The sequence below is a fragment of the Protobothrops mucrosquamatus genome, unplaced genomic scaffold (genome assembly GCF_001527695.2).
Source record: "Protobothrops mucrosquamatus isolate PMUCROS unplaced genomic scaffold, P.Mucros_1.0 scaffold3404, whole genome shotgun sequence".
NCBI classification, from domain to species: domain Eukaryota; kingdom Metazoa; phylum Chordata; class Lepidosauria; order Squamata; family Viperidae; genus Protobothrops; species Protobothrops mucrosquamatus.
Window position 1 is genome coordinate 162055 of NW_015389385.1, and position 19821 is coordinate 181875.

The 19821-nt window shown below is 42.9% G+C and overlaps 1 protein-coding gene across 1 annotated transcript in view; it reads right to left on the minus strand.

Annotated features, from left to right (window-relative positions):
- Positions 1–21: 21 nt before the first annotated feature.
- The window catches only part of ZFAT (zinc finger and AT-hook domain containing), a 94525-nt gene continuing 74725 nt past the window's right edge, over positions 22–19821 (minus strand). Inside the window, exons 12-13 of the mRNA XM_015826954.1 lie at positions 2769–3020; positions 22–428 (exon numbers count right to left, since the gene is read on the minus strand). Coding sequence (XP_015682440.1) covers positions 2787–3020 — 234 coding nt within the window. The 3' untranslated portion in view covers positions 22–428; positions 2769–2786. The remainder of the gene's footprint in view (positions 429–2768; positions 3021–19821) is intronic.

The following is a 19821-nucleotide window of genomic DNA, read 5'->3' on the forward strand; positions in this document are numbered from 1 at the left end:
CTTTTTGAAAACTCAATCCCGTTCTGGGTTTTTTTTCAAAACTCACAAAGCAAAGCTCCTTCAGAAGGTTAAAAGGGAGAGTTCTTTCTAGTAGCAAGTTGGGAGATGATGACGGGAAGAAATAAGCTATGGAGCGTGATCCTTAGAAGCAGCTTCACTGCCTGGGCCTTCTGTTTTGCCCAATTGTCCTTTTTTGGCCTTCTCGATAAGCTTTTCAAACTGTGATTAAAAGAGTCTTTTAAACTCTACCATTTTTTCTTAAAGTGCATACAACACACCCGGAGCCCCGTGGCACTTTGCGAGGGATCGCTCCTCCTGGTTTCTTGGGTGCCAGACTCCTCACACTGATGTTGTTCAGGAGGTTTATTTCATCCCTGAAGAATGTGTATCGGCATCGGCGTAATAAGAGGTGGCGATCTCTTGGGTTCCTTGGGAGAAAGAGAAAAGGGGATTGGTGAAAAAAGGCATATATTTTGGTGGGAGTGCTCAAAAGCCCGTGACTTTTGGAACAAGGTTAAAAAATGGCTGGAAGAAATACTAATGATAGAGGTAGAGCTAAAACCAGAACTCTTCCTACTAGGCATAACTACGCAGAAATACGACAAAGGGATACTTTACTTCAGCGGTTCTCAACCTATGGGTCGCGACCCCATTTGGGGTTGATCGACCATTTCACGGGGGTCGCCAAGCAAGGCTGTCTGCCATTTTTTTCCCCTTTTCCGGCGGGTGCCTTACCTCCCTTGAGCTGGGCCAGCTGGTGGTCGGCCTGCTCCGTCTCTGCCGCTTGCCAGCTACGCCTCGGCCAGCGCAGGGGGCGGAACCACGCATGCGTGGCGCTCCCGGGCAGGGAAAGTCCTTGACTTACGACCGGTTGGGTAGTCCTCGACTTACGAACGGTTTAGTCCTCAACTTACGAACGGTTGGGGGTCGCAGCATTAAAAAGGTTGAGAACCACTGCTTTACTTGATGCTACATATTCTCACGGCTGCTAAGATTGGCGTATGCACAAAACTGGAGGAATAAAGAAATTCCAACAGAAGAAGAGATTTTATATAAAATCCTATCGTGTGCTGATATGGATAGGCTCACAATGGAAATGAAGGACAAGACAGAGTCAGATTACTTTGAAATCTGGGACAAATTCTATTGTTGGTGTGAATCAAGGAGAACTGTTTGGGTTTTAAGTTAGTGTTAAGATAGAGATATATAAAATGGTATGTTAGTATATAGAGAACCAAATTAGAGACTGTATTGTATAGAAAAATATGTATATATAGAGATTAAGAATTATATGTATGATGAGGAACAAATTGTTAGGAATATATACACTGGAATGTTACATTATGTCCTTTGTTTTAACTGTTTTTTTTTAAAGGCATATATATATATATTTAAAAAAAAGAAGAAATGGATTATGGCTCAGGATGTGTCAAAACACCATTAGAGGAAGTCCTCGACTTGTAACCATTTGTTTAGTGACTGTTGGAAGCTACAGTGGCACTGAAAAGAGTGACTTACAGCCAGTCCTCACACAGCATTTCCACGGACACATGATCAAAATTCAGGTGCTTGGCATCCAGCAATGGTTGCCGTGTCCTGGGGTCATTTGATCCCCATCTGCAACATTCCCAGTTGGTTTCCAACAAGGAAACTCAATGGGAGAAGGTGGATTTGCTTAATGGCCATGTGGCTCATTTCCAACTGCAGGGATTCGCTTAGCAACTATGACAAAAGGGGTCATATAATCGGGCATGGCTCACTTGACAATCACCACGCTTAGCAATGGAAATTCTAGTCTTCATCGTGGTCGTTAAGTCGAGGACTACCTGGAGTCCAATCCACGGCCACCCTCACATCTACCAGTAGTGAAACACACAATGGATCAATAGCTACAGGAAGCACTTTTTATGCTTGCTGTCAAATATACATTGGGAAATAATTTAGCGGTGTCAGGAGGTGTCTAAAAGTTGAATCATGGCAACTGGACCAAAGTTTGTAAACCTGAGACGTTTCATTGTCCATCCAAGCAACTTCATCAGTCAGAGCAAAATTAGCTAGACAGAGAATAGCCATAGCCATAGCACTTAGACTTATATACCGCTTCATAGTGCTTCATAGCTCCTCTCTAAGCAGGTTTACAGAGTCAGCATATTGTCCCCCAACAATCTGGGTCCTCATTTTACCAACCTTGGAAAGATGGAAGACTGAGGCATCCTTGAGCTGGTCAGGATCGAACTGCTGGCAGTTGGCAGAATTAGCCTGCGATACTGCAGTCTAACCACTGCACCATCACAGCTCATCATACGGGTATTGACAGGTTTTTCTTGCTTTGCCTTGGTGACCTGTGGCCCGAAGCACCTATCATCCCCTTCCTGATTCTGACTTACCTATTCTAGCAATATAAACGGAGTAGCAAAATGAACCCCAAATGTACATACTGATATTAATTTTGGATTCAGTTTTCTGAAGATGATTAGGTTATGTGAATGGTTTTCATGCAGCAATAGCACTTAGACTTATATACTGCTCCACAGTGCTTTACAGTCCTCTCTAAGCAGGTTTACAGAGTCAGCCTTTTGCCCCCAACAATCTGGGTCCTCATTTTACCGACCTTGGAAGGATGGAAGGCTGAGTTAACCTGAATCAGAGAGTCGTTGGAATGTACCAACTGTTGCCACACCAACGTCAGGGGTTTCTCCCCAAAATAGCTTGCAATATGTCAATGAAGACTCAACATCCAGTGCCGGGAGGCTTACCTGCCTACTTACCTGCCCGGAGGACCTGATTTAGATGTCCTGACCAGATTGCTCCTGCTCTTCCATCGGCTGCATGGCTTCTTGCACATAAACAATCAGTTCTGAGGCTTCTCCGCCCTGAGTATAAACGGTCACTGTCCCAATGCCTTCCACATCATCTGAGGAGACCACCAAATGATGCTGCTCAGCCAACTCCATCGAAGCTGGTTGCAAAGTTTCCTGAATCATCACGGTGTGATTAGCTGTCTCTTCCTCTTCGGTCACCTGTCAGAAAAATGGGAAAGTTACAAAACGCTTGCGCCAGGGAGTGACAATGAAGAGGAGCGAAACTGGTAAGACCAAAGGCCTAGATCAATTATTGGCTCCAGACTTCAGTAGTGTAAACTTCAGGGAAATGATAGACCAGAATTGACTATGGTGGGTTGTTAAGTCAAGCATGTACTGGAATTGCCACCTATAGGCAATCCATCACAAGAAGATGTTTGCTGGATTTCTGTTCTGTCCCAGCCTAGGTGAGTCCTTGTTATGCTCACAAGGAGAAACCCCTCTTCCAAGAAACAGGCTGGAACCGCAGGAAAAACCAACCCCTTTCATTCTCACAGACCTGAGTCAATGTCCAAGGCAAACAAACACAGTTCACAGAAACTTGATCCTCAGCACGAACGGTTGCCTTCGGCAACCAGCACCTCCCACACCTTCCCTTTTATAATTCAGTCAAGGCGTGGCTTCCTAATGCCTTCTCCTTTGCCTTTGGAGCCGCCCCATTGCATTCCTCTGTCCTACTCGCTTCTCTTGCCTGCGCTTTCGTGCATTCGGGATTTGTCCCAACTGTTTTTTATAGGATAAAAAATGGCACATGTTAACCTTGATAAATATTCACATATTGATATAGAAATTATCAACATGATAGCAGCTTCTCATGCATCAGGTGCAAATAATCGGGAGCATCTGTTGAGTTCAAAGCACAGAAGTGTTTATTATTGNGCACAAGAAGCTGCTATCATGTTGATAATTTCTATATCAATATGTGAATATTTATTGAGGTTATTAACATGTGCCATTTTTTTATCCTGTAATCAAACTAGATTCCAGTTCGTGATCTTTCATTTGAGAAACAGGACATCCCAAACTGTATTGACATAAAGAACAGGAATGTCTAGAAGTAGAAGTAGAATTCCTTCTCCTGTGCAGCTCGTCTGTCAATGTCTATCCCTGTGACGTGCTATGTTGCATTTTCTGGAGTGGGATACTTGGATGTTTCTCCCGCTCTTTCATGATAAATTAATCTGAATCTAGCCAACACATTTTCTGGTGCCCCAAAGAAGTCAGCTTAAATCAATTTTATGATACATCTACTATGGCATGTTCACCTAAAATGGTGTCTTGTTTGAATATAAGCATATTGTATAACGACCTTTTTGGCACAAAATGATTGTCTTTGTGTTCCGAAATAAAATAAGCACACAATTGTTCTCTTCCATTCTTTGCTCCATTTGCTGCTCATGTCTGGGGCCATCCAATATTTTCATTCTTAGTCTACCGGATGTTTAATTTACGTGGTTTATAGTTGCAGTTTGGGGCCAGTTGTTTCTTTAAGATAAACTTATTATGGGAATTACACATCTGTGTGGAAAGAAAATTCATAGCATAAACTGGTTGAACCTTTCTGACTTGCCTGTTAATATCTGGTGCTTTAGTTATCTTTGAAAATTACTGTTGGGGGGATTGGGAACCGATCGTACATGCAACAGAGAATACAAAGACTTCACTTGGTTGCAATCTGGGCAGAAAAAGTCTTATTCTCTTATGGTCTTTTTGGATATAATGGAGGAAGACCTCTTACATAAAGAAAAACATGGAAGCACAACAGAATCATATGTGATAGAGCAAGAGGAGAAGATTTGGGGAGATGGAGATGTCCCTCTAGAAACTAGTGTACTGGAAAGTAGGGACCTATTGTTTCTTGTCTTTGATCTAGGGCCATTAAAATGTAGGGTTGGTTTTAGTATTAAAGTCATGTCCTCCAGTAAGGGAATAGAAGTTCGTTTAACGAAGAGAAGGACAAGGGGGGACATGATAGCAGTGTTCCAATATCTCAGGGGCTGCCACAAAGAAGAGGGAGGCAAACTATTCTCCAAGGCACCTGAAGGCAGGACAAGAAGCAACGGATGGAAACTAACCAAGGAGAGAAGCAACCTAGAACTAAGGAGAAACTTCCTGACAGTCAGAACAATTAACCAGTGGAACAACCTGCCTCCAGAAGCTGTGAATGCTCCAATGCTGGAAATTTTTAAGAAGAGACTGGACAGCCATTTGTCCGAAATGGTATAGGGCAGGGGTAGGCAACCTTGGCTCTTTTATGACTCGTGGACTTCAACTCCCAGAATTCCTCAGCCAGCCATGCTGAGGGGAAAGGGAGAGGTTTCCAAGCTCAGGAATTCTGGGAGTTGAAGTCCACGAGTCATAAAAGAGCCAAGGTGGCCTACCCCTGACTTAACCACTGGGGCAAGGAAGTAAAATGGGGTGATCATCACTTAACAACTATATAGCTTAGCAAAGGAAATTTTGGGCTCAACTGTGCTCATAAATTGAGGATTATTTGCACAGGGACTTTGGAGCTAGTGCTATTTTGCTAGGGTGAGGTCTGCATCACCGGCAATCTGGCCACTGCATTCTGCGTCACTGAATTACTTGCCGTTTTCTTTTTCTTTTCTTTTTGTATATTATAAAGGTAAATTTAAAAGGCAAATTTAAAAATGGGGAAAAAAAATAATTTAAATGGGTGAGAATAAACGATCCCCTTTGGTGCTTCATATCTGCAGTGGAAGTATCTCACTAAAATGTCATACTGTACTTCCTTGATCAGATGAGGCGTTTTCCAAGCTGATTCTCAACATCTCTCTTACATTTTTAAAAATGACAGGCCATTTTCTTCATAAAACAGATTCTGTAAGAAGCTGAATCTCTCTTGAGGTGTCTTAGCACCACAATATAAAAAAAGGTGTTCAGACTCTGCAAAGAGTACAGAAAAGAGCAACAAAGATAATTAGGGGGCTGGAGGTTAAAACATATGAAGAACAGTTGCCAGAATTGCGTATGTCTAGTTTAATGAAAAGAAGGACTAGGGGAGACATGATAGCATTATTTCAATATATGAGGGGCTGCCACCAAGAAGAGGGGGTCAATCTATTTTCCCAAGCACCAGAGGACAAGACGAGAAACAATGGATGGAAACTAACCAAGGAGAGAAGCAACGTAGAACTAAGTGAGAAAAAATTACCAATAAATCCACAATTGCCTTCAGAAATTGTGCGTGCCCCATCACTTTAAGAAGAGACTGAACAGCCCTTTATTTGAAGTGGTAGAGGGTATCCTGCTTGAACAGGGGTTTGGAGGAGTATAAAACCTCCAAGATCCCTTCCAACTTTGTTATTGCTATGTTTTATATTCTATCTTCTCTCTTTTGCACTTTCCAGTAAGTGGATTTGACAAGGCTGGAAAAAAAAAACCTTTGTCAGACAGTAACGGGGATTTTAAGGAGCGCAGTTAAGGCAAAGATACAATAAATTGTCCCTGTACTATATTAACAGGATGGGGCTGAAAATTACTTTTTTAACATTATGGCATCTCCTGCTGCCAAATGTCCATAATTCTTTATTATGTTACTTATGATTCTGGTGGCAATCATTTATGGATAGCATGAAAAGACTTCAAATTTTACGTAAGACTGTTGACATAGGTCTGCGGGCAAAACCTGTATTATTAAGCAACTGTTTTTTCCCCCCACATTTTATTGGTTTTTTAAATTTTTACATCAAAGTACTCAGGAAAACATCGTGGTGAAAGGGTAATCAATCATAGCAAAACAAGTCATATATATATATATATATATATAACTAAAATTAATACAGGGATACCGCTTCAGTCGTAAGTGTGAAAAATAAGTCATAATTCACCCTTTTCAGTGCTGGGGTAACTTCGAACTGTCACTAAATGTACCCTTGAAACTTGAGGACTATCTGAAGTTTGAATCCTATAAGCATTTTGTGTGATATGGGCTGCTATATAAATCATATATACGTAGGGATGAATAATCATTGTGACAACAAGCTTCTATAATTAGATCAGAGCTTGCATACAGAAGTCTGGATATATTTGTAACTGCAGCTACAGGTATTTTAATCGCTGGTCTTTAGCAGAGACCACAAAACCGTGATGCCTCCTGAAGACAAGAATGGAATCTGGTAACCTACAACTTTTAAAAAGAAGTTGAAGGGAGATTATGGCGCTAAGGAGGACACCAACTAATTGATAATCGTTGTCCATCTGAGGAGCGTTGAGAACACTGAGCTGGAACTACGGCCAAATTCAATTGTACCTTATTAAACGGACTTGCTGGCAGAATCAAAGGGCTTGTGGGGGTCTCCTAAGCTGCTGGATCATTCAAAAGTCTTACTCCCTGTGAATGGTGCTGGCCTTACAACTGAATGACAACTCAAACAGGCAACCAAATAGCCCCTCACTTGAGAAGCACACTTGCAGTATTAACCCCCACTAGACAGACCATGCCAGGAAATCAATTCCATAAAAAAGACCAATACTATTTTTCTTGAAGATTTCCTATTATAACAAAATCTGTGATGGACTATTTCTTACGGTCCAGTGAACAGGAATGTGTCTGTCTGAACTGCTTCTAAATGCTATCTGGCAGTTCTGGACTTACTACGTGGCTTAGTCTCATTTTCCTAAGCAACAGCTCCTACGTATTTCTATCAAAGTCTTCAACAACAACAACAACAACAATAATAGTAAAGTTGGAAGGGACCTTGAAGGTCATCTAGTCCAACCTCCTGCTCAGGCAGGAAACCCTATACCATTTCGGACAAATGGCTGTCCAGTCTCTTCTTAAAAACTTCCAGTGTTGGAGCATTCACAGCTTCTGGAGGCAGGTTGTTCCACTGGTTAATTGTTCTAACTGTCAGGAAGTTTCTCCTTAGTTCTAGGTTGCTTCTCTCCTTGCTTAGTTTCCACCCGTTGCTTCTTGTCCTGCTTTCAGGCACCTTGGAAAATAGCTTGACTCCCTCTTCTTTGGAGCAGCCCCTGAGATACTGGAATACAGCTATCATGTCCCTCCTCGTCCTTCTCTTCATTAAACTAGACATACCCAATTCCAGCAGCCGTTCCTTATATGCTTTAGCCTCCAGTCCCCTAATCATCTTTGTTGCTCTTCTCTGTACTCTAGTTTCTAGAGTCTCAACATCTTTTTTACATCGCGGTGACCAAAACTAGATGCAGTATTCCAAGTGTGGCCTTACCAAGGCATTGTAAAGTGGTATTAACACTTCATGTGATCTTGATTCTATCCCTCTGTTAATGCAGCCCAGCACTGTGTTGGCCTTTTTGGTAGCTGCAGCACACCGCTGGTTCATATTTAAGTGATTGTCCACTAGGACTCCGAGGTCCCTCTCACAGTTGCTACTATTGAGCAAGGTACCTCCTATACTATACCTGTGCATTTGGTTTTTCTTGCCTAAATGTAGAACCTTACTTTTTTCACCATTGAATTTCATTTTGTTAGAGAGTGGCCAGTGTTCAAGTCTGTCCAGATCCTCCTGTATCTTAAGCCTGTCTTCTGGAGTGTTGGCTATTTCTGCCAGCTTTCTTATTCTTGACTTGTAGATAGCAGCATCTTTGTGAAGGTGGGATCACCTTAACTTTCACAGGAGCCCACGTCTTGTACTGACTTGGAAAATACTGTCGCTGTGTAGCATTGGAGAAGAGGGTATAAAGTGTCCAGACACAGAAGCCTATGCTCCCAAACTGACAAAAAATAAAACAGTTGAAAAAATACCCAACTTTCCCTGAAATTTCAAAAGGGTAACGCATGATGCTCCCGTTCCTACCCCAGCTCCTGCCAAACTAGCAGCTGGAAAGTATGCAAATGCAAGTACTGTAGATAAATAGGTACCACTTTGGTGAGAAGATAATTGAAAGGGACAAGTCTTTGGCCCCCTTGGCTAGGAAACAGATGAGCACCAGCTCCTAGGATTGGATATGACTGATGAGGGGAAGACTTTACTTTTTTAAAAAAAATATTTAATCTACTTGCCCATCAAGGGGACCTCTGTATGAAGTACTGGTAGCAGAAAACTGAATATGGTGTTGATACTTGGTATCAAAGTCAACTTACAGCAGGCTGGTCTGTTGATGGATGGTAATACTAGCAGAACTTGGATGAGCAGCAATGCTAACTTTTAATTTGCTCCTCTACTTGTTCCAAGACTGGTCATCTGAATCATTAAACTATTTACAATGTCATGGTTCCGATTAGGAGAATACTTCAAAGAACCTCGAGGCGTTGTTTGCCTTAAAGTCTCTTTATTAGTACAGCACCCTTTGGCACGAACATGGTGGAGGCCAAGATCTGAATTCCCTTCCCTCAGTACATAATATTCAAGCACAATTCCCTCCTCCAATTAGCAGTCCTAAATCACGTTCTCCAATCAGTTTGAAGGGCAAAGTTTCCCTTCTGTTCTGTAGCCTGCAGTTTCTTATCTTAACTAATCCCCACACACATTCTTTCTCCTCCCTTCCCAGCATCATCAAATTTAACTCTAAAAGTACCACACAGCTTATACAGAGAGTGGCTGCCTCTTCATATTTTGTCAAAGCAAGAACATCCAATGTTAGCAGCGTTGACATTACACTTATGAACATCCTACTGAGACTCAGATGGTTCTGACCATGCTAGTCTTTAGGAAGGCCTCACATAGATGATTATTCCCTGAAGTACTGGGTCAAGATGTTCCTGGGATGATTACAACCCCTAGTTTAATGAAAAGAAGGACCAGGAGAGACATGATAGAAGTCTTCCAATATTTGAGGGGCTGCCACAAAAAAGAGAGGGTCAACCTGTTATCCAAAGCACGTGAGGGCAGGACAAGAAGCAATGGATGGAAGCTAATCAAGGAGAGAACCAACCTAGAACTAAGAAGAAATTTCCTGACAGTTAGAACAATTAATCAGTGGAATGATACCCTCCAGAAGTTGTGGGTCCTCCATCACTGGATTTTAAGAAGAGATTGGACAACCATTTGTCTGAAATGGTATAGGGCTGGGGTAGGCAACCTTGGCTCTTTTATGACTCGTGGACTTCAACTCCCAGAATTCCTGAGCCAGCCATGCTGAGGGGAAAGGGAGAGGTTTCCAAGCTGAGCCATGCTGGCTCAGGAATTCTGGGAGTTGAAGTCCATGAGTCATAAAAGAATCAAGGTTACCTACCTCTGGTATAGGGTTTCCTGCTTGAGCAGGGGGCTGGATTAGAAGATCTCCAAGGCCCCTTCTATCTCAGTTGTTCTGTTATTTTGTTATGTGAATTATTTGCTGTTGGTATGGCAAAATTCAATGACTAATTTGTACTTTAACGTTTTAACCTCCACGAAGGCCAGAATCACTCAACCATAAAAAAGAGAGGGAGGAAGGGAAACAGGGACGGCGGAAAGAAGGAAACGAAATACAGTTTGGTATGAACTGCTCATCTAATTAATCAGCCTGAAGCACCACTGGGCAGGGTTTGATGATCTGACTTATCTGCAAATGTTTGCTTTGAAAAGCTATGTTTTTGCCGCTCTCCAGAAATCTAGTAAACAGGGAGTGGCTCAATATTTAGGAATTTTTTGTTCCAAAGGAGGGGAGCCAAGACCAAGAAATCCAAGATCGCTGAAGGTGGCACTCTTTTGATGGTGGGATTCTCAACCAGACAATCAGTTGGAAGCTATTAAAGCCAGTGCATCTTACCCATAAGTGGGAATGAAGAAATAAATATAACTATAAACAAAGGATCTGAATTTGGGAACTTCTGGCTTAGAGAAATGCATTTTTTTTTAATATTCAGAGACATGCAAATTTGGAGGGCCAGCTGCGGTTCGGTTCACATGTCTGTTAAGATTGAATTTCTAATTTTGCAAACACAGGGGGACTCAAATTAATTTCTCCCCATCTCTCGACTAACATCACAATTATCTGAATGCATTACAGGAGAGCCGGGAAAGTGACCTGCATCTGTATAGGCTGCCTCTGATAAAAAAAAAATGATACCAGTAAGTTAGTAGGCAAAGGAGAAATTAGATGAGTGAGCGAAGAAGAGATGTCTAAGGCTAAGCCACTCAGCTCTAATTGTGTTAATTGAATAATGCAGACTCCCTAATGAGTCATTCCCAGAATAGCTTGTTCCAGCTCTGAAGCCTAGTTCGGTGCTCACTGGAAAAGATTTCAGATCCACTGGCATCTCAAGAGAGGATGACTGAGTCTTTTTGCTGAAGATGAAGCGTTTTGGATGAGAAGCCTTTTGAAAAAGCAGCTTAGAGGCACTTGGAAGCTAGGCCAGAATACGGTTTTTGGTGTTCCTTGTTACATCCATGTAAAAATCACTGCTCTGTCAGCTGCAATGGGGCCCAGTAGGCTTCAGGTACAGTACAAGGTGCTGGTCACCAACTATAAAGTTCTCCGTGGCATAGAGTGAAGAGGCTTGCAAGACTGCCTTTCTCCTATTGTTTCTGCTTGTTTCTCCACCAAATCTAGTAGAGAGGACATGCTCTGGGTCTCTTCTGTCGAATAATGCCATTTTGCTGGACCCTGAAATTGTGCCTTCTCACTGAGTCTTTTTGCTGAAGATAGAATGGAACAGAGCTGGAAGGGACCTTGGAGGTCTTCTAGTCCACCCCCCTGCTCGAGCAGGAGAACCCATACCACTTCAGACAAGTGGCTGTCCAGTCTCTTCTTAAAAACCTCCAGTGATGGAGCACCCATGATTTCTGGAGGCAGGCTGTTCCACTGGTTAATTGTTCTCACTGTTAGGAAGTCTCTCTTTAATTCCAGGTTGCTTCTCTCTTTGGTCAGTTTCCAACCCTTGTTTCTTGTCCTGCCCTCTGGTGCTTTGGAGAATAGCTTGACAACCTCTTCTTTGTGGCAGCCCCTCAAATACTGGAACACTGCTATCCTGTCACCCGTTTCTTCTTTTCATCCCTGGTGACCAAAACCTTGGGGGCCACTGTTCTAATCTAGAGGAGACCCTCTATCATTCTAGCAGTGGCTATCCAGTCTCTTCTTTAAAAACCTCCAGTGATAGAGCACCCACAACCTCTGGAGGTAAGCCGTGCCACTGGTTAATTGTCCTCACTGTTAGGAAATTTCTCCTTAGTTCTAGTCTGCTTTTCTCTTTGATTAGTTTCCATCATCCGTAAACTCAACAAGCATAACGATTTAGAATTTGCAAGCCACACATTTGTAATCATTTATAGCAGAGAATCTAAACAGGTAACCCAACAGTAACAGGTGGGCTACTGCAATCAGAGAATTGTACCATCTCACCCATCCCCGCCTTGGTACAAACCGATAACTCACGGGCGGTGAATTGTCAAGCCTGTTGTTCTATGGCAGCCAGGAGTTGCTTAATGTCACAACATCACAGAATAGACCTGCAATATATCCTGCAAATGGCACTTTGCAGCACCTACAATTGCCGTGGCAACAAATCGCATTGCTTGGGATAGAGAGATATTAAGTACAGGGAGACTTGCAAGCCAAGGATAATATAGCCTGAATGGATGCTCAAAAGGGCATTTTTTTTTCTTTTTCGTCGAAAGCCCTGCATAATTTTAAATGCCGCGGAGACATGCAAATAAATAACACGGCAACAAAAGATGAATAGGAAGGTGGCTGCTGTAAAGGTGAGCGGAAACCAAAAATCTCACTGGGGACCAAGGCACCGAGCTGAATGCTTATTCAATTTGATATTCTCCTGAAAATGGTCGATAAACAAATTTAGCAGCTTGCCTAGCTGCTCTTATCCATATGTTTCTACTAGTTTTGTCATTCGGCCTGACTGCTGTGACGCCTCAGCTCTGTGTCTCTGGTGGACATCAGTCTGCATCTTTTACCATGACAAATTGCTGTGTTTCTTGGGGTATGTTCAAGTCAAATCAGATCAGTGTTTAAGCTCCTGCCAAGGGGCTCCTGTTGAAATGAAACACTCAAACGCCACCTATCCGAAATTTTAATTTTATATCACTCTGACAAGAGAGGCTGCTAGTCTGCATTAACAGAGGGATAGAATCAAGATCACGTGAAGTGTTAATACCACTTTACAATGCCTTGGTAAGGCCACACTTGGAATATGGCATCCAGTTTTGGTCACCACAATATAAAAAAGATGTTGAGACTCTAGAAAGACTACAGAGAAGAGAACAAAGATGATCAGGGGACTGGAGGCTAAAAGATATAAGGAACGGTTGCTGGAATTGGGTGTGTCTAGTTTAAAGAAGAGAAGGATGAGGGGGGACATGATAGCAGTGTTCCAATATCTCAGGGGCTGCCCCAAAGAAGAGGGAGTCAAGCTATTTTCAAAGGCGCCTGAAGGCAGGACAAGAAGCAACGGGTGGAAACTAAGCAAGGAGAGAAGCAACCTAGAACTAAGGAGAAACTTCCTGACATTTTAGAACAATTAACCAGTGGAACAACCTGCCTCCAGAAGCGGTGAATGCTCCAACACTGGAAGTCTTTAAGAAGAGACTGGACAGCCATTTGTCTAAAATGGTATAGGGCAGTGATGGCGAACCTTTTAGAGACCGAGTGCCCAAACTGCAACCCAAAACCCATGTATCATTGGGTGCCGGGGTGGGCGTGGCCCATTGGGTGGATGTGGCCCATTGAGTGGGTGTGGTCAATTGGGTGGGCATGTCCCATTGGGTGGGCATGGCTGTGATGATAATGGCAGACTGGATGGGACTAAAAAGTTTGATCAATCAATTCCAACTTTGCGAGATCTTTTTTTTCCTGCTGAGAAGTTGAAATTGATTGAACCTTTTTTTTTTGTACATGGCGGCGGAGGCCTAAAGCAAAAAGGTTTTATAAAACCCAGCTGAAGGCGTAGGACTGGGGCGACGGCACCCGTGCCCACAGAGAGGGCTCTGCGTGCCATCTGTGGCACGCGTGCCATAGGTTCGCCACCACGGGTATAGGGTTTCCTGTCTGAGCAGGGGGTTGGATTAGATGACCTCCAAGGTCCCTTAAAACTTTATTATTATTATTATTATTATTATTATTATTATTATTATTATTATTATTATTATTATTATTATAGAAAACAGGTTCATAGCAGCTGTCAGATCACATGGAGACGCCCTTCCACTTTAATTCTTTTTTTTAATTCTTCAACACTGGAGGTTCTTAAGAAGAGACTGGGCGGCCACTTGTCTGAAATTGTAAAGGGTCTCCTGCTTGAGCAGGGGTTTGGACTAGAAGACCTCCCAGGTCTCTTCCAGTTCTATTCTGATTGACTTCCTTGGTAGCATTGACATAAGAAACCCGCTTTGCTAAACAGTAGGCAATCAAACAGTTGTTACGCACTATTTAGTGTTAATTTATTATTAAGTTTGTAAACTGCCTGCTTCCCAGAGTGATACTTTTCCTCTTTTTCAACTACAGGTAGTCCTCGACTTACAGACTTGTTTAGTGACGGTTTAAAGTTATAACAACACTGAAAAAAAGTGATCTAGGACCATTGCAGCATCTTCCATGGCCACATAATCAAATTTCAGACACTTGGCAACTGACTCATACTTATGACGGTTGCAGTGTCCCGGGGGGTCACGTGATCCCCTTTTGAGACCTTCTGACGAGCAAATTCAATGGGGAAGCCAGGTTCACTTAACAACCGTGTTGCCAACTTAACAACTGCAGTGATTCACTTAACAACTGTGGCAAGACAGGTTGTAAAATGGGGCAAAACTCACTTAACAGTTGTCTCGCTTAGCAATGGAAATTTTGGGATCCATTGTGGTCGTAAGTTGAGGACTACCTACTTCGCATTCTAACAATTAGGGCACTATGCCTTCTACATTTGTAAATTCTGCTCAGCAGAATTTATAAAACTTTGCCCGTTCGATGGCACCTCACTGATATGATTTTTTTAAAAAATCAGGGACAGAAAGTCCACACTACAGAGAGAAGAAAAATCGTTTCCATAAAAAAAAGGAGCACACAGGTAGATTAGACATGAGGATTTTAAGAAAAGAATACAGGTAATCCTTAAATTATGACCATAACTGAGCCTGGAATTATGATTATAAGTGATGGTGGTCGTAAAGTAGGTTACCGTATGACCGGATTAAATTTTATGCAGCAGCCATTAAGTGAAGGCAGCAGTCAGAAAGAGAACAGTATAGTCATTAAGCAAACCCCGCAGTTCCACTGTTTGCTATAGGGCAGTGATGGCAAACCTTTTAGAGACCGAGTGCCCAAACTGCAACCCAAAACCCACTTATGTATCATCAGGTGCCGGGTGGGTGTGGCCCATTGGGTGGGCGTGGCTGCGGTGGTAATGGCAGACTGGGTGGGACTAAAAAGTTCAATCAATTCCAACTTTGCGAGATCTTTTTTTTTCCCATGAGAAGTTGAAATTGATTGATTGAACCTTTTTTTTTTTTTGCACACGGAGGCGGAGGCCTAAAACGAAAAGGTTTTATAAAACCCAGCTGAAGGCCTAGGACTGAGGCGACGGCGCACGTGCCCACAGAGAGGGCTCTGCGTGTCACCTGTGACATGCGTGCCATAGGTTCGTCACCACGGCTATAGGGCGACTTTGGCTGAAAATCAGAAGTAAATGCTGATTTCTGACAAAAGATGTCATAAATCACGGTTTTGCAATGTATGGCTGTGAAAGTTGGACCATAAGAAAGGCTGAGTGACAAAGAATTGAGACCTTTGAACTACGGTGCTGGAGAAGACTCCTGCGAGTCCCCTGGACTGCAAGGCGATCAAACCAGTCAGTCCTAGAGGAGATCAACCCCAACTGCTCTTTAGAAGGCCAGATCCTGAAGTTGAAACTCAAGTACTTTGGCCACCTAATGAGAAGGAAGGACTCACTGGAGAAGAGCCTGATGCTGGGAAAGATGGAGGGCAAGAGAAGAAGGGGACGACAGAGAATGAGGTGGCTGGATGGAGTCACTGAAGCAGTAGGCGTGAACTTAAATGGACTCCAGAAGATAGTAGAGGATAGGAAGGCCTAGAGGAACGTTGTCCATGGGGTCGTAATGGGTCAGACATGACTTCGCAACTAACAACATCAAATCATGGTTATATTACTGTGGGGTGCTGCAAATAGTGGTGTATGTGGGCCAATTGTCCAGTGCTCAAAATGCAGTCACTTAACTCAAGCGGGGGGGGAGGGGCAAATGTCATAATTTTGGAACTGGGTTGTAAATAGCACTTTTTTGGGGGGGGGGAAGGCATTGTAACTTTGAAAAGTTGCTAAATAACTAGTTGTAAGTCGAGGACTAACTGTAAAGACCCAATAGGACTGAAAGAATGGGTTGTGAGTAATATCACATGTGCACATGTCTACACAGATAGACGTAGAAACACACACACACACACACACTTTACTGATAAAAATTGCTGGAAAGAAGGAAACCCTGGCCTTTTTTCAAAAAACTCCTGACAGAAGGTATTTGGAGATGAGTTTTGTAATTAGGTAAGTAATTAGGACTGAGAGATAAATGGGACACAATTATCTCCTTCAAAAGCACTGTGGGAGGGGGACTGAAATCTGTCCCTCTTCTTCTGCCCACTCAGATCTCCCCCTTTCTGATTAGAGGGATTTTTAGATGACAAAAGTGGAGATAAAGAGACTCGTGACACCAATCCATTAAAATAACCTCCACTGTTTTCAACAGCTGAAAGTCACAGGGCTCAGAGAATGTCACAGTATCCCCCCTCACCAAAACAACTAACAATCAACTGACTTTAAAATCATATATTGAAGAGTGATGAACCCAGAATGAGTAGAGATTGAAAAAGCATCCATTCTCCCGGTGGGTTTTTTCCCCTCAGGTGGTGGATAGACTTGAACACTGGGTGCTATCTAACAAAATGAAATTCAATGGTGAAAAAAGACTCTGAGTTCTAGTTACCCTCTTAGGCGTGAAAGCTGCCTGGATGCCTTTGGGTCAGTCACTTTCTCTCAGCCCAACCTGCCTCACAGGGTTGTCGTTGTGGGGAGATAGGAAGAAGAGGAAGGTGTGTTGGATATTAGAGCAATCCAATGGAATAGCTTGCTTTGTCTTCAACACCCACGAGGTAGTGACCTCCGAAAGTTTTTCTCTGACCTGTTGACGAACAGACTTTCCCATATTCCGTTTCCAGAAGTTTGAACCGGGAAAATACTGAACACCTGAAGTTGAGGGTCTTAAGGAGTCGGTCGAACGGACCGACTCCTTAAGACCCTCAACTTCAGGTGTTCAGTATTTTCCCGGTTCAAGAAGACCCCGGGTATAAGGTCTCCTGCTTGTGCAGGGGGTTGGACTAGAACACCTCCCAGGTCCCTTCCAACTCTATTATTCTCTGTCATGTGAATTATTTGTAAAAATAACTGCTCCACATCCATTTCTGCCATCCCAGCCCAGTGCCTGGATCTCAGCGGGAGGCTCTTCCAAAGGGTTGGCCTAGCTACAGAGGAGGCATTTTTGTTTTTTCAGCAACATTATGAAGCAGCTTCTGAACCCAGAGAAGAGCCCGGGAATTTATTTCGCTCAACTTAATTGAGTTTCTGCAAGGCTAGCTAAGGAATTGTTCAAGTCCTTCGTGTCAGGTAATTTGGTGCTCGCTTGCTTGCCAGCTCAATTCCTTGACTCATCACTTCTTTCAGCAGACAGCCAAGAAACCCAGCAAGATAATCAACAAAAAAACAGAAGAGGGCCTCGGAGAAGCAGGGAAGGGCCAAGGTGGCAGTCCAAGGCTGCAAGGGTGTTTTGATCAGCCTGAAAACATTTATCATGGTCACTCAACGAAAGCGGGAAGCAGGCCAGTCTTCTCTGCTCCTTGTCACAAGCATTCTTGGGGGGAACGACGTCTCCAACAGCTTGTGGGGGCAGCTACAACAGGAGTATCAGCCATTGCAAACAACTACCAAATGATAGAAGGGTTGAACTGTGGGGTCCTTGGTATTCTCCAAGCTTGGTGGTTTTCTTGCAGACATTTTATTACCTGACTGGGTAACATAGGACAAGAAGCAACGGATGGAAACTAACCAAGGAGAGAAGCAACCTAGAACTAAGGAGAAACTTCCTGACAGTCAGAACAATTAACCAGTGGAACAACCTGCCTCCAGAAGCGGTGAATGCTCCAACACTGGAAGTTTTTAAGGAGAGACTGGACAGCCATTTGTCTGAAATGGTATAGGGCCATGGTGGCGAACCTATGGCATGCACAGCCCCCTCTGTGGGCGCGCACGCCATCGCCCCAGTCCTAGGCCTTCAGCTGGGTTTTATAAAACCTTTTCGCTTTAGGCCTCCAGCGCCGTGTGCAAAAAAAAAAAAAAGGTTCAATCAATCAATCAATTTCAACTTCTCGCGGGAATTGGAATTGATTGATCGAACTTTTTAGTCCCACCCAGTCTGCCGTTACCACCGCAGCCACGCCCACCCAATGGGCCACGCCCACCCGGCACCCGGCGATACATAAGTGGGTTTTGGGTTGCAGTGTGGGCACTCGGTCTCCAAAAGGTTCGCCATCACAGGAGGTTGGACCAGATGACCTCCAAGGTCCCTTCCAACTTTATTATTATTATTATTATTATTATTATTATTATTATTATTATTATTATTATTATTATTATTATTATTATTATTATTATTATTATTATTATCTCCTAGACACTCCACTTATAAACTGACCATATAATTGATCATTTTAACTAACATTAAAATAAATCTTAAAAATGCATAAGCGTAACAACACCAACATACGGTTTGAAGTCATAAAAGCAGAGGAGGCGATTTGACAATTCATGGAAGGGCCTTTTTCAAAACGGTCTAACCCAAAGTAACACCAGTGTTTTATAGAATGGTCCGTTTACAGTATTGCCGCAGGCTTGTGGGATCTACAAATACATACATTATTCAAAAGTGCAGTTTATGTGGAAACTATAATGTTGTTTTTTTTTAAATATATGAGTGATGAAAGGTTGTTTTTTTTTAAACTTCTCTGCAAGCAAGAAACGCAAGAGTATAACAGAATAACAGAGTTGGAAGGGACCCTGAAGGTCTTCTAGTCTAACCCCCTTGCTCAGGCAGCAAATCCTATACCATTTCAGACAATAAAATGGTCTCTTCTTAAAAACCTCCAGTGCTGGAGCACCCACAAGCCGTTCCACTGGTTAATAGTTCTGTCAGGAAGTTTCTTCTTAGTTCTTGGTTGCTTCTCTCCTTGATTAGTTTCCATCCGTTGCTTCTTGTCCTGCCTTCAGGCGCTTTGGAGAATAGCTTGACTCCCTCTTCTTTGGGGCAGCCCCTGAAATACTGGAACACTGCTATCATGGTCCCCCTGGTCCTTCTCTTCATTAAACTAGACATACCCAATTCCAGCAACCGTTCCTTATACGTTTTAGCCTGCAGTTCCCTAAGTCCAAGTAAATTATATCCACAGCAATTATATCCACAGAAGGACGAGGGGGGAAATGATAGCAGTGTTCCAATATCTTCTACAATTATCTGGTTTAGCAGATTTCCAAAATGGTTAATTGTTCTAACTGTCAGGAAGTTTCTCCTTAGTTCTAGGTTGCTTCTCTCCTTGATTAGTTTCCATCCGTTGCTTCTTGTCCTGCCTTCAGGGTATGGGGGAGACCTTTTTTTAACGTTTATGTGAAAGGCCCACTTTCTGATGATGCAGGTAGTCCTCGAAATACAACCGTCACAGAGCCTGCCCATTATGGCTGTATGTTGTGACGGTCGTTATTTGGCGACCAACCCGATTTTATGACCTTTTTTGCAGGGGTGCGGTCATTAAACAAACATGGTGTAAAGTAAATGTAGCAGTCGTAAAACCGACACTGTGATTATTAGCAAATCCATCATATATGAATTAAGGGAAATTAAGTAAAACATGATTGAGGGGGAACCGTCGGAACTTTAGATCCACGTTGTAAGTCCCCATTTGGGGGGTTGGTGGTAATTTCAAAAGGTCACTAAATGATTGGTTGGAAGTTGAGGACTACTTCTGCAGTTTTAAC